General features: G+C 43.6%; 1 protein-coding gene across 2 annotated transcripts in view; it reads right to left on the bottom strand.

Annotated features, from left to right (window-relative positions):
• The window catches only part of tfap4 (transcription factor AP-4 (activating enhancer binding protein 4)), a 42,328-nt gene that overhangs the window by 13,147 nt on the left and 14,178 nt on the right, over positions 1 to 15,003 (bottom strand). For both annotated transcript variants that reach the window (XM_084329343.1, XM_084329344.1), the window contains exons 2-4: positions 4,575 to 4,740; positions 1,381 to 1,479; positions 1,074 to 1,244 (exon numbers count right to left, since the gene is read on the bottom strand). In XM_084329343.1, the coding sequence (XP_084185469.1) occupies positions 1,074 to 1,244; positions 1,381 to 1,479; positions 4,575 to 4,740 (436 nt within the window). The remainder of the gene's footprint in view (positions 1 to 1,073; positions 1,245 to 1,380; positions 1,480 to 4,574; positions 4,741 to 15,003) is intronic.

Below are 15,003 nucleotides of genomic sequence, written 5' to 3'. Positions count from 1 at the left end.
GGAAGCCTTGTCTAATATACATCAGATTAAATGGTCACGGGAAATACTACATAAACCAAAACTAAGAACATTTAGTACGATAAAAATGTGTTATAGAAATGAAAAATATGTGTGTGCTCCATTATCAAAAAGACACATTTTCCCCTGCACCTCGAGACCGGGCGTTACCCGATGGGTCACAGAAGAGGAGTGGATCTGTATTTACTGTGGTATCGATATTGAGAACGAGTTTCATTTGATGTTTTATTGTCCAATGTCCACTATACTATGAGTTGCGTAAAAGGTAATTTGACAGGTGTAAAAACCTTGAGTTAATGTGGTTTAGTGATGCAGATAGATTAAAATGGATCAGGGTTTTTGCACTTGCTGAATATTTAGAGAAAGCTTGGGATAAATGCATGAAAATAACATATATGTGATGTAAGCGGCACGGTGGTGTAGTGGTTAACACTGTCGCCTCACAGCAAGAAGGTCCAGGGTTCGATTCCCACTTGGGGACCAGGTTTCCATGATGCCAGGTACTCAGGTGGGGTATCTCCCAGGCCTTTCTGTGTGGAGTTTGCAGGTTCTCCCCGTGCTCGCAAGGGTTTCCCCCCCGATAAGATAAACCCAATGGAAAAACATGCACAACAGATCGCTAACGCTGTGGCGTCCTTGACGAAGACGGACAGGAGCACTTGGATTGGTCCCCGGGGCGCGGCTCACGTTGACGCCCTATCTGCTCCCGGCTGCCCATGGGGGGAAGGACAACGGGATGGGAAAAGTGCAGAGAGACATTTCATCGGCGACTCAGTGCATGTGTGTGTGTGTTCCTGTGGGTCGCCCATCTCGCGTGTGTGTGTTAAACTGCATGACAAATAAAGACTTCTAGTCTAACAATTATTATGTATTTTGGCCTCTGATGGTGTGCATGGTGTAGCTTAGAAACCATGGGAAGTGATTGTTATGTTCAATTGTTGTTTTTGGTGCCTTATAATCCCGTAAGGGATGGGTCGTCGGACATGACACGAAAATTAAATGTCATTCATTCATTCATACACACAGAACAGGTTGGACTGGTGTCTGTTCCTAACCTGTTCTTCTAGCATCATCCTAACGGAGCGTTCTTTCTCCAGTTGCTGCCTCAGCTCGATCATCTCCCTCCGCAAGTCCTCAGTCTTCTCCTCCTCCAGGATGTCCGGTGAGCCGATCCCTTCATCCTTCTCCTCCGCACGCCTCCTCTTCGGGGAGGAACCGCTGAACTCCTGGGAGGAGAGGGAAGAAATAAACATGAGCGAGGAGCGACTGCAGCGTGGACACAGCTGACTGTTGAGTCTGTCCAACTCCCAGCTTCTCCCCGGGCGTCCTAGTCCACCTCCACTGGGACTCTGGTTGTCTCACCTGGATGAAGCGTTTGAGCTGGTTGTTCTGCTGAAGTAGCCGCGTCTTCTCCTGCTCCAGAGTGAAGATGTATTCAGCCGTCTGCTGCAGGATGGCAGCCTGGTGAGAGGAGGATTACAGCTCTGTTTATAAACCTTATTCACATCATGGTTGTTCTCGGTGTGTCCGGTGCACAGTTGACATTTTGGAGAAGTGCGTCTAGCCGACAGAGGCTGTGTGACCTGCAGATACCCACAACTACTTGTGTGTAGCTGCCCCGCCCCTGCAAATACCCAGCTAATAAATCATCAGCCGATATCAATAAGGTTGCCGATATACCAAGCATACCTAATCTTTTACTGTAGCTGTAGTCTATCGTGCGATTAAAAACCATGTCACCGCCTGCGTAGAGTCCATACATCCAACACCAAATCCCATAATTCCTAGCGAACAATCCCATTTTCCTCAGCGAGTCGAGAGCTAATTAGCCTACGACAAAATGAAGCGGTATTTTCAAGTATTAAATCAAACTAAAGGAGAAGTGCAAAACCAAAACCCCAAACGAGCCCGAGAGGAACCACTGCTAAATGAAAAAAGTGAAACAAGACTAAGAGAGAAGATTTACAGGTACAATGCAGAGTGGAAAAAGGATTTCCCTTGACTAATTACTAACAAGCAGCTCTTGTTCTGTTGCTGGGAGGCTCCAGAAAAGATAAGAGTAGAGAATCCCTATAGTAGTGGGTAACAACATCCTAAAAAGGGATAACATAAAGACACATAGCACTTCCCATCGTCAGATTCTTGCCCGGGATGCCTTCATCATGAAACAACATCCTGAGTGGGCTGGCACGCTCCTGCACTCGCTGAGTACCCAGGCGACCAAAGCGGATGATGCTGCTCTCCGTGAAGTGAAGATGAAAATGAATGTGGCCTATTGCATCTCCAAAGAAGAACTTCCTTTCAATAAGTTTAAGCCGCTAATTTTGCTCTGCAAGAAGAGCGGAGCGGATATAAGTCCATCGTATGACAACCACGTCTGATGTGGAGAGATGATAGAGACCATAGCCGATGAAATGAAGTCGGACCTGGTGGAGGAAATTGAAGGAAGCTGCTACCTTTCAGTGATGATTGACGGGGACACGGACGCTTCTAACAAAGAATGTGAAATGGTCTACGTTCGAATCATTATAAATGGAAAGCCAACGAACAAGCTGATCGGGCAACAGAAACTAGAGCACAGCCATGCATTAGGTGAGTAGCCCACTATTAGGACGTTTTTCAATACTTAAATTTCTCTCCGGGGATCAATAAAGTATCAATCTATCTATCTAATAACGAGACAATATGCAAATAAGGTAATAATAATAATAATAATACATTTTATTTATAAAGCACATTTCATTGTGAAACAACCGTATGCAGAGTTCCTTGTACTAGAAAAATCTGAAAACATTTCTTGTTAAGGTTTGGGTTTTGTGTGCCCTGTATGCAAGATTCATGTCCTTTGCCAGTCACATACCTATTTAAGTGATGAACTGCACTACTTGTGGTTGTTTTTAGAGATTTAGAGATGTTTTATATACTCGTGCTACAAGGTTTTGGCCTGTGCTACAAAACTATCAACCTCTGTAGCGCCAGTGCTATGTACAAAAAAGTTAACGTACAGCCCTGCTAATATGGACAGGTAACCGTGGCTCAGGAGGTAGAGCAGTCGCCTGGTAATCGTAACCTCCCCGGTTAGATTCCCGCTCCTCCCAGGCAGCGTGTCTAAGTGTCCTTGAGCAAGACACTTAACCCCTAATTGCTCCCGATGAGTAGGTTGGCACCTTGCATGGTTGCCGTCGGAGTGAATGGGTGAACGTGAGGAACAAAATTGGAGATGATTAAGGGCTAATTCATCCATTCCTAACTGGAGGATCCCCAACCTTTTAGGCCCAACTGAGGTGAAAGAATTTCTGTGACCCCAACATTTGAAACACATGGAAATTGTGGATCTTTCACATGATAGATAAATTTACTATATGAGTGCGGATGCTTCATTCCTCAATTCCTCAGGGGGCACAGAAATTACGGCGCGCTATATAATATCACAAAGCCCTAATCTGAACCATCTCCCAACAACAAAGCCCTAATCTGAACCATCTCCCGACAACAAAGCCCTAATCTGAACCATCTCCCAACAACAAAGCCCTAATCTGAACCATCTCCTGACAATAAAGCCCTAATCTGAACCATCTCCCGACACAAAACCCTAATCTAAACCATCTCCTGACAACAAAACACTAATCTGAACCATCTCCCAACAACAAAACCCTAATCTGAACCATACTCCCGACAACAAAACTCTAATCTGAACCATCTCCCGACACAAAACCCTAATCTGAACCATCTCCCAACAACAAAGCCCTAATCTGAACCATCTCCCAACAACAAAGCCCTAATCTGAACCATCTCCCGACAACAAAACCCTAATCTGAACCATACTCCCGACAACAAAGCCCTAATCTGAACCATCTCCTGACAACAAAACCCTGATCTGAACCATCTCCCGACAACAAAACCCTAATCTGAACCATCTCCTGACAACAAAACCCTAATCTGAACCATCTCCCAACAACAAAACCCTAATCTGAACCATCTCCCAACAACAAAGCCCTAATCTGAACCATCTCCCAACAACAAAACCCTAATCTGAACCATCTCCCAACAACAAAACCCTAATCTGAACCATACTCCCGACAACAAAACCCTAATCTGAACCATCTCCCGACACAAAACCCTAATCTAAACCATCTCCCGACACAAAACCCTAATCTAACCCATCTCCCGACACAAAACCCTAATCTGAACCATCTCCCGACAACAAAACCCTAATCTGAACCATCTCCAGACAACAAAACCCTAATCTGAACCATCTCCCGACAACAAAACCCTAATCTGAACCATCTCCTGACAACAAAACCCTAATCTGAACCATCTCCCGACAACAAAACCCTAATCTGAACCATCTCCAGACAACAAAACCCTAATCTGAACCATCTCCCGACAACAAAACCCTAATCTGAACCATCTCCTGACAACAAAACCCTAATCTGAACCATCTCCAGACAACAAAACCCTAATCTGAACCATCTCCTGACAACAAAACCCTAATCTGAACCATCTCCTGACAACAAAGCCCTAATCTGAACCATTTTCTGACACAAAGTGCTGACCTTGCTGAGTTTCTCTCCGTCGCTGTGTGGGATGAGGGTCTTCAGAGACAGGAAGCCTGCGTTGATGCTCTGCATGCGTCGCCGCTCGTTGCTGTTGGCGATCTCCCTGCGGATCCGCCTCTCCTGGTCCCGCGCCGTCTCTGGGGTCAGAGGAATGTTGGCCAGACTGGGTGGGGAGGAAAGACACAGGGGTCAAATGTGTGAATAAAAGGCTGGCTCTGATGAGACCAGACCTAACTTGTTAAAAAGAGGGACAATCGTTTATTTAATTTTTTATTAAATGTTATTTCCATGTCCTAAGACAGTTCAATCAATATATGTGAATATGAGCTACTCTTTCTCCCAAAGAGAAACCAGAGAAGTAAGAATCAAACTTGTGATGTCATCAGGTATAAAATCTGGAGCTGCTCCATTGACAATGAATGGGAGACTGATTTTGTAGACCGGCAGAACGTGTTGTTTTATTTTTATACCCAAATGAGCTTTATTCTATAGTAGTGTTGTCCTACTCCGCGGACAACATTACGTTTGATTTAACGTACCCGTTAACCATAAACGAGTGGATAGATATCAGGCCTATATCTAACGGTATTCATAAAAACAGCATTATTAGACATGCCAATCAAACTAAAGACGAGCTGGACGCGCTGGAGAAAAGCCTCAATGAAATCGGAACTGTCCAAGGTGCTGATCCCCCAATGTGCTGATGACTTTCTCCGACTTTCGCTTGCATTAGACCAGGGGTCTCAAACTCGCGGCCCGTGGGCCAATTGCGGCCCGCTGGATGATATTTTGCGGCCCCCTACTTGACATCAAAGTGTAGTGTTAATGCGGCCCGCGCCGCCAAGCGCAACTTGTTGCCGAGTCGTTGCGCGAGTTGGACGTTTTATTTATTTTATCACTTGTAGGCTACCATAGCGCAGGCTCATGGCAGCAACGTTAGTGGTTGAAACGTGATTCCGGAGTGATACCAAGTAGAAGGAAATATATCCTTTCATCAGTGCGTATGGCAGGCATCCTCGAAATTCTCTGCTATCTCCTCTGCACTGCTCCAACTGTCTGTGTCTGTCTACTGCTTTGGTCCAATCATATTCAGCGTCCCGTCAGCATCTCCCCCCCCCCCCACCCACAGTCTGCGAATCAGAGCAGAGTAGGGCGGGTCTTCACGGAATGCGTGTTGTCTTTCAACGGGTCGGAGTCAGAGCGAGAGTTGACAGCGCATTTACAGGTAGTCTAATCTGCAGGTACTGTAGCGAGTAGCATAATTTTTACCAGCAGGCAGCTAGTAGAAAAATATGGCATGTTCAAAGATGGCCAGTAAAATAAAAGTCAACAGTGAAAATCGCTGCAATTCAAAGGTGAATGGACTGAAAAATATGCGTTCATCCTCCCTCCAACCAGCACAATGTGCCAAGAAACGGTAGCTCTTGTGAAGAGTGGCAATTTGAAACGCAATTTGAAACGCCAATATGAAACAAAACAGTTATTTTGATGCAACCTTTCAGCACTAAGAACCACAAAAATAAATGGAATGAAATCATCATATCAAGCTGCAAGCAGAATTATTGTTAAAGTTATGTCACAACGATAAAAAGCAACCAAGTGTCACTGCTCACTCAGTGGCATGGGTGTTGGCTAAACACAGGAAGCCATTCTCTGATGCATAAATAATAAAATAATGTATGACTGAAGTGATGGAGACCATGTTTGAAGGCAAACAAAAGCAAATCCTCCTCAGATAGCACAGCAACCAGAATAACTGAAATACTGGCTGTGATAGAATAAAAAAAAATGCACAGTGCATTTCCATAGCTGTGGATGAGTCCACTGACACCACTGAGAATGCTCAGTTGCTGGTGTTTTTGAGGTTTTATGAAATGGGGTAGTTTGTTGATGTATTAATACATTTTTGGAATACTTGAAACCCTTTTTTTGTGGAATATTTGATGCGGCCCAGCCTCACCCAGACTCTACCTCTAGCGGCCCCCAGGTAAATTGAGTTTGAGACCCCTGCATTAGACTAATACGTCATTAGTTTGCGTTGCCAAGCTTGTTGATAGCCTACTCCATTTGAAATTCCAAAGCAACGAGACATCTTTAGGAAATAAAATTCTACACCAAGTTCACTGAAATCGATATAAAAGACCCTAGAATTGTCTGTATCCTATATCTTTCGACGGTGCCACCTGCTGTATAAAAGCAATAATACACTCGAACCCGTGGCATGAATATTGCCAAGGCTGTGATGCCTACGGCAAGCGAGCTTTGCTCTCACCATTGGGAATTGTCACAATTATTACTATTTCTAAAATACTACACCAATACCAAGTATCACACATCAATTACTATCACATGTCAAAGACAGAATGATGAAGAAAGCTATATTGATTTAGATATCATTGTTGGAGCAATCCCTGGTAGAAGCAGAAGCAATAGTGGCAAGTCCATTAGCTGCTCTTGTGTTCTAATCCTTCAAAAGAGTGGACCTCATTCTCAAACATTTTCTCAAGTGTCTTCTTAAATGACTTCTTACGAACTTCGTAAGACCAACCCTAAAAAAGATCCCAGCAGCGGGGGTGCTCCAGTAGCACACCATGTACCTACCGCGCTGCCTCGCGGAATACCGTGCTGCGTCACGGACCTGGTTGACTCCGAGTTCGATTCCCGGACTCGCCGTCATTTGCCGAATGTCTTCCCCTGCTCTCACTCCCGTTTCACCCTACATCTGTCGGTCATGCTTGACCAGAAAAGCGATAAACGCTAAAAAATGAAGTTAAAAAAAAAAGAAAGATCCCAGCTGGATTCATGAACGTGTGAAAATGTGTTCTTAAACAGCCAGCGTTCCCCGAATGAGGAAACTCGTTATTAGAGCATGCAGCCACAGGACCGCGTGCACACAATCCAGAGGCAATGCACAAGCAATTTATCTAAATTAGATTAGATTCTAATTTATTGTCATTATACAGCACAAGTACAGTACAACGAAAAGAAGTTTGGCATCCAACCAGACTGCAAATGTAACAATAAAGTGCAATAGTAATATACAATGTACAAGTGATTAAACTGGGTATAAATATATAAATTAGTACTACTGATATACAGCATACACGGTATACAGCATTATTGTACATGCCATCACACAGAAAATCATGCCAAAGCGGAAAGCGAACACCGGTCAGTAAACGCAGACCTAACTGTTGCAAGGACTAGAACATAAGCGTGACATCTTATTTAGTAGTGTCAATGTGCGGTACACAAGGCCACCCAAAAAAAGCTGCATGAGACGAGAAAACAGGTGAGGTTAACGTGGTGTCAGGACAGGGGCACACAGCGGCTGAAGTGAAAGGGGCTGATGTGAAACCAGAGGCTAAAAAAGGAATTGCAAAACAGGAGAGAGAGATGCTGGCCACTGGAGGAGGAACAGCGGGCTCAGAGTTCTCAGGTGAACCAGCGCATCGAGACCATCATGACCACAGCAGTCGCTGAGAAAGAGTGCGGATGCTTCATCCAGCTGCTGCATCCAAACACATCCAGTGTCTTTTCAGCAGTCAGTCCGATGCTGCGCTCGGCGGTGGAATGAGTGCGTCTCAGGCTCTCAGTGTAGGCCACCTCCTGCTCCGTCTGAGAATTGGTGAGTGGGGACATCAACCAGGGGGCCAGCGTATATCCATAATCTTCTAATAAAACAAGGCATTAGAAGAATAGAAGCCTACTGTTGCTGGAATGATTAATTACGCACAGATACTTACCAATTAGCCAATGTGTCTCCAGCGTCTCCTTGCTCGAGGTGCACACCCACAGATCTGTTCTGTAAGATGTAGGAGTCATGTGCAGCTCCTGGGAAGCGGGAGACCATGTTGAGCAGGTGGTTCTGGGCATCGCAGATAATTTGAATGTTGATGGAGTGGTATTGCTTTCTGTTGAGATATGGAAACACATCTGGGGAGGGTGCCTTGATGCGCACGTGCGTGCAGTCAATTGCGCCGATGGTGTTGGGCAGACCAGCAATGGCATGGAATCCTTTCTTGACTGGGATCTGTTGTTCAGTATATGGGAATTGGATGCCAGTTGTATGCTTCCATCCACGACTCGCTGGAGGCTGTGGCTGATGGATGGCTGCGATATGCCCACCTTGTCTCCAAGCTCCCTCTGGAATGTCCCAGAGGCTAAAAAGCCACGGTGGACAGTACCTGGATGTGCGGTGGCACAGAGGTTGAGCGTCTGGTCCGGCTCCTTAGTGCTGGCTCCAGGGTATTGCACAGCTCCATGTAGCCACAGGTTTTGGTAGCCTGAAGCGCCCCACTAGGTACTCATTGCTCTCTGCGAATAGGTCTGCATGGTCACGGTACTGGCACTCCCGCCTCAGCGCACGATCATCTTCCAGGAGCAGTAGAGTGTAGGCCTAGGGTTTGATCACCGATTATTGGATGGCATGGTTCAATTTACATGATTGAAGTTCAAGTCCACGTGCAAGTTCAAGGTTTTATTTGTTACATGCAACATCATACCAGTAAGATGAGCAGTGGAATGTTCCTCCCTGGCTCTTACAATGTAATGTGCACAAAATAAAACCAACAATAAAAAAGAACAATAGAGAACAAGACGGTATATGGACTATTAATATAATTATAATTAATATATGGTAAATATATAGCCTACATGAAAGGAATGGGATGTACTGTCCAATCTTTCGCCGTCGACTAAAAACGCACTTCTTCAACCATTATCTGAAATGAAGAAGAAAAAAAGAAATCTAACCCTAACTAACCGTACTGTCATGCACTTAATATACTAACCTACACTGTAGCACTCAACACTTTGATGAACATTGTTACTCAGCTGATAAGAGTTGTGCCCTTCCTGATGACTTGTCGTCCAGAACTTGTAAGTCGCTTTGGATAAAAGCGTCAGCTAAATGACTAAATGTGAATGTGCTGAGAGCAGTTTAAATTGTACAGTTGAGTTAAATACAAGAGTAGGCTACTTGTGGATCTTGATAGGCCTCATCTATATCATGCAGGCCCACATGATATATTTCAGTTATGGATATTCACATGTTTATTTACAGAATGTAAATGTGTCCATTCTATTCCACTATGGCTATAGCCACACGATTGAGTTTAGTGCTTATTTATTTATTCACTGCCATATGTAGTTTGCATAGTGCTTCTATTTATTTTAGGACATCACAATGCCCCGTAGAATCATGACTATAAATGTGAAATGTAATTGTTAATGACACAAATATTCTTGTATTTATTATTATAATTATTTAAATCTGAGGATGTCTGTAGAAGAAATGTCTAAACTTTTCGTAACTGTGTTCAGGAATGAGGTCCAGTGACATTATTGTAGGACTGACCCAAATTTACTACTATGCACTCAACACTGCAGCACCAAAGTTTCAGCACTGTTTGAGGAACACAGGGATTAAAGCAAAAAAAAATCTCCTGACTGAACTTTTTTTCAGGCCAAGTCATATTCTTATTTTAACCTCCACTGTATTTCTTTTTAATAGCGTTGGCGTTTTAAGGGAGCCTACTTGTTTCGGTTTCGTCGATAATCCAATGTACAGTTACCCCCCCCAACCACCTCCAATGTACAGTCCCGCCCCCCTCCACCCAACCTCCTCCAATGTACAGTTTCTTCGTCAAATATATATACTCTCTTTTTTAGACTCTTATTGTATCACAAACAATACTGTATTTGTAAATCTGGTATGTCATAAATGTATAGATGTAGCAGTATTATCTATCTGTATGTCAAGTATGTCATATATGTTATGATGAATTGAAAATGGGGGACCCTGATGTAAACAAGAGGAAAGTCTTTCTCTGGTCTCCAACTGCAACCCCTTAACAATTGTGTGTATTGAGATGTACTGTATTGTACCGATTCTGCAATATATTATAACAATCAATCAATATTTAACAGATTGCAGAATGGGTACAATACAGTATGGCTCAATACACACAATTGTTAAGGGGATGCAGACCAGAGAAAGACGTTTGTCTTGTTTACATCAGGGTCCCCCATTTTCAATTCATAGTGACATTTATGACATACAACATTTATGGCATAGGGACATACATGACATACTACAGGACAGGTATATAGTAATGTTACATTTGTGACATATACGATATGCAAATATACAGTACTGTTACCCATAGATCCTAACAGAGATTATATACATTATGATGGGGAGGAGACTGTACATTAGGGTGGGTGGGAGAAAAAAGATACATACGGTGGGGAGAGAATATACAGTGGGGAGGAGACAGTCTACAGATACACCTGTGATGTTGCTACGGAGTTAAGCTAATAAAGGATACTAACAACCACAGCAGAGGACTCACATATTTGTACTGTGAAGTAACACGACAATGACAAATGTGTTGTTTCTGTTTTTCTTTTTGACATAGTTGCGGAACACGGAACAAGTTAACAACTCACCACCGTCTACAGCCCCCTCATCATACTGTAGCCTAGCCAGTCTCTTGAAACACTGCTATCTTCAAACTTCCATCCTCTCGTAACTTTCTTTTGTTGGGTGGTGCCGCTCATCCTTTTCGTCTGAGAACACTGCGTGTGTTTTCTTTTTAGTGGCTGGCTTACTCCTTCCATTATCGTTATTATGCTGACGTTAGCTAATAACTATGTGTTGGGGATAATGGTTCCGCACGGACCATATTGTTTGTTACATTGCTGTCGGCAAACTCGCTCAGAGTGTCAACATAGTGTTGACATTGAGTTGATGTTAGCTGCTAGCTGGCTACCCAAATCCACAACAGCCAGGCAGCCAACCGTACAAAATACAGTCTGAGCCAATCACATCGATTTGTACAGTTAGTTAGCTCCATTCCATTGCGAAATAAAAGTTAGCCAGCCAGGACAGCCCGTATTAGCAAGCTAGTTGCTAGGTAGCTAACCGTTAGCCACCCGAAGAACGGTAGCTAGCTAACATTAGCCACAGCTTCAAAAACGAATTTCAATTATGTTATGAGCTATCAGCTAGCCAGCTAGATAACGTTAGAGAACGCCTCGTGTAGTAAACTAAAGTGAATAGTTTACTGGGTCATTGTTTAATGCTTCAGTGGTGTTAAAAGAGGACCTGCACGCTTGCTATCTTCGGTGCAAATGATACGGGTCTGTGTCAAGACAGGTCTGTGAGGGGGAGGGCACTGTGAGCAGCGTGTGTGCGTCAAGCTCACGTTTGATTGGTTAGAATGGTCAAAATGCCCTACGCATCTAAAAATCATATTATACCAGGTAGCCAATTCCGTCAGACTCCAAATCAAATTGACAAAAAAAAATAAAAAAAAATACTGAAATCCGTCTGTAGAGACGGAACGCTTTAATGCATGGGAACATGTTACTCAGATGTAAGAGTTGTACCCTTCCTGCTGACTTGTCATACAGAACTTGTAAGTCACTTTGGATAAAAGCGTTAGCTAAATATAGCGTTAACGTTACTTCAAGCAGAAGTAAATTGGGTGGAATCCCGAATGGATGGTCGACTCGAAATATAGCCGGCTATAAATCATTGGCTGCCAGCTATTAGCCTTATCCTGTGGTAGCTGCTGCCATGCTGTAAACGATGGGAGTTAGTCACCTTGTTTGTAGAGCTAAATCTATATTCTATATTATAGCCATGGATACAATACTAATCATTTGACAAGTTTCTTTAATAGTTGTCATACAGAAGTACAGAATACTTTCATACAAAATGCTTCTTACTGTTACGCTCCAGAGACTGTGCTAGACAAGATAGTATCAAACATAGTATACGTGTAATTTAGAAGAAGAAAAAGAGGTCACAGTGTTCGGTATAGACATATGTACAATGTTCTGAGTTACCATATAATATACAATACTATGCAGTGTACTAATGTACAGTACTATCTAGTGCAAAGCAGAAATGGGATGAGGTACAATTTAGGTACAATTTACAGTAAGGTGTACGAGTTGTAGTGCAATCCTTCATCAATAAATATAAAGTGTGGGGAGTGGGTGCTACAGTGTGTTTGTTTAAAGTGGGTGTGTGCTATAAAGTGTGTGGAGTGGGTGCTACAGTGTGTTTGTTTAAGTGAGTGTGTGCGTGTGGATGTGTGTGCTATGTGTGTTTGGTGGTTGTTGTTGTGTAGTGTTCATTCATTGTTCGTTTAGCAGCCTGATGGCCTGGGGATAGAAGCTTCTTCTGAGTCTTTCTGTGCTCGCCTTGAGACTCCGGTATCGCTTGCCTGACCGCAGCAGTTCAAAGAGGCAGTTGTTCGGGTGACTGGAGTCTTTAATGATTCTCTTAGCCTTGCCCTTGCAACGCTTGTTGTAAATGTTCTGGAGGGTGGGGAGCCCCCCTCCAATTGTGCGTTCGGCTGAACGTGTCACTCTTTGTAGTCTGCTTCGGTCTTGTGCAGTGCTATTCCCAAACCAGGAAGTGATGTTGCCAGTCAAGATGCTCTCTATTGTACATGAGTAGAAGTTCTTAAGGATCTTCTGACTGACTTGGAACTTCCTTAGGCGCCTGAGGAAGTAGAGGCGTTGTCGTGCCTTCTTCACAACACTGTCAATGTGTGTGGTCCATGTCAAGTCCTCGGATATGTAGGCTCCGAGGTACTTAAAGCTGTTGACTCTCTCAACCGGTGCCCCGTCGATGCTGAGGGGGCTGTAGTCCTTGACCCCCGACCTCCTGAAGTCCACAATCATCTCCTTTGTTTTGCTGACGTTCAGGGAGAGGCTGTTTTCCTGGCACCATCCCGCCAGGACCTTGACCTCTTCCAGGTAGGCCCTCTCGTCGTTGGCAGAGATCAGGCCCACCACCACTGTGTCGTCAGCAAATTTGATGATTGTATTGCTACTCCGCTGAGCCACACAGTCGTGTGTGTACAGGGAGTAGAGGAGGGGACTCAGAACACAGCCCTGGGGGGCCCCTATGTTGAGGGTGAGTTTCTTCCGGTCAAGATGCAAAAAAGAGATAATTTTCCCATCCATACGTTCCCGTGTTATACCGTGGTGAATATAAGTATGGTTTTAGAGCGGTCTAGGGTAATTCATGAAATGCTTAGTTATGGCAGTATACGTCAATTCCATTGTACACGTTGCCATGTCTTGCCTGTATACGCTATTATCCTGAAATCAAATCTAGATAGTTTCTGATTATTTGATTGTCAGTAACAGCATTCGCATTGAACAATAAAAACGGTTATCAGCCCGATCGGTGTAAAAGCATTGCAGGATCAAGCTCAAATATACGTCAAATCGCCCTTACCTGTGGCCGGGAGTAATCCAAAAAGAATATTCCAATTTCTTGATCGCCATCTGGTAAATCCAATGTCCATTTGCTCGACAGCATAATCCACCATAACATATGGATTGGGCATATTTGACGGGCTTCAATGTAACCGGCAGAACCGTTCGCCTCGCCCGAGAAGGAAAAATTAAACCCGAGACCTGGGGTCATCCCACAGCCCAGGATACAATGTTAGAAAGGGTGCTCGATACCGCCGTCTAGCGTGATGCGGCTGGTATTTTATCGAATAAAAGAAATAATGATCAAATAACGTATATATACGTGGTTGGTGTTCACTGGTTGTCGGACACACGCGTATATAATCGCTGTCGGTGTCCAATGAGTTAAGACAGAACACGATACTCTAAAAACTGTTTTTTGGCTTCTTTTAATATAGCTATGTAGGGATATCCCGGTCACGTTTCTTTGCGCCATCATTTAATATTGAGTATCTGCTGTGATACAGTCTTATATTTGATTTTACTAGATAATACAGCAGCATAGTGCACACTTAAAATACATTAAAGTAAAAGCAGTCCAATGTAGATAAGATATGCTTGGTAATTGATTACCTCTGCACCAAGAAAAAATTGCCTACATCACAGCTTTCCCTCAATGGTTTTCAAATTTTTTCTTTTTTTAAACAAAAAAGCATCGGAATTTGATAAAGCTTAATATAGCTGATACTGATCAATTAAAATATGGCGAGATCGGCCCACGACAGCGATTGGGACATCCCTCTATGTAAGGCCCCCGTCAAGACACCTGGCCGCGTCAATACTTTTACCAACTAACTTGCATTTTTCCGCGATCTGATTGGCCACTGACGTTTCTGGTCATGTGACATCTGCGCCAATCGTGTGACGCCTGTTTCTATCACTGGTTAAGCTTAGGCACTCTTTCGAAGTTGGTTAAGGTTAGAGTTTGTCTTAGAGCAGGGCGATAGAACACCAGCCCTGATTCCAAACTCTAACCTTAACCAACTTCGAAAGAGTCGCCTAAGCTTAACCAGTGATATAACTAGGCATTAGGTAGTTTCAGGGGCGTCGTTCTGGTATGACAAGGTATGGCACTCGCCATACCTTGGCAAAAAAAAAGAAAAAAAATAATAATAATAATCTTTTTTATAATTGTAATTTT

This window comes from Notolepis coatsorum (assembly GCF_963971535.1).
Source record: "Notolepis coatsorum genome assembly, chromosome: 14".
Lineage (NCBI taxonomy): Eukaryota > Metazoa > Chordata > Actinopteri > Aulopiformes > Paralepididae > Notolepis > Notolepis coatsorum.
The sequence above is the reverse complement of the archived record's forward strand: the minus strand, read 5'-3'. Positions and strand labels throughout refer to the sequence as shown.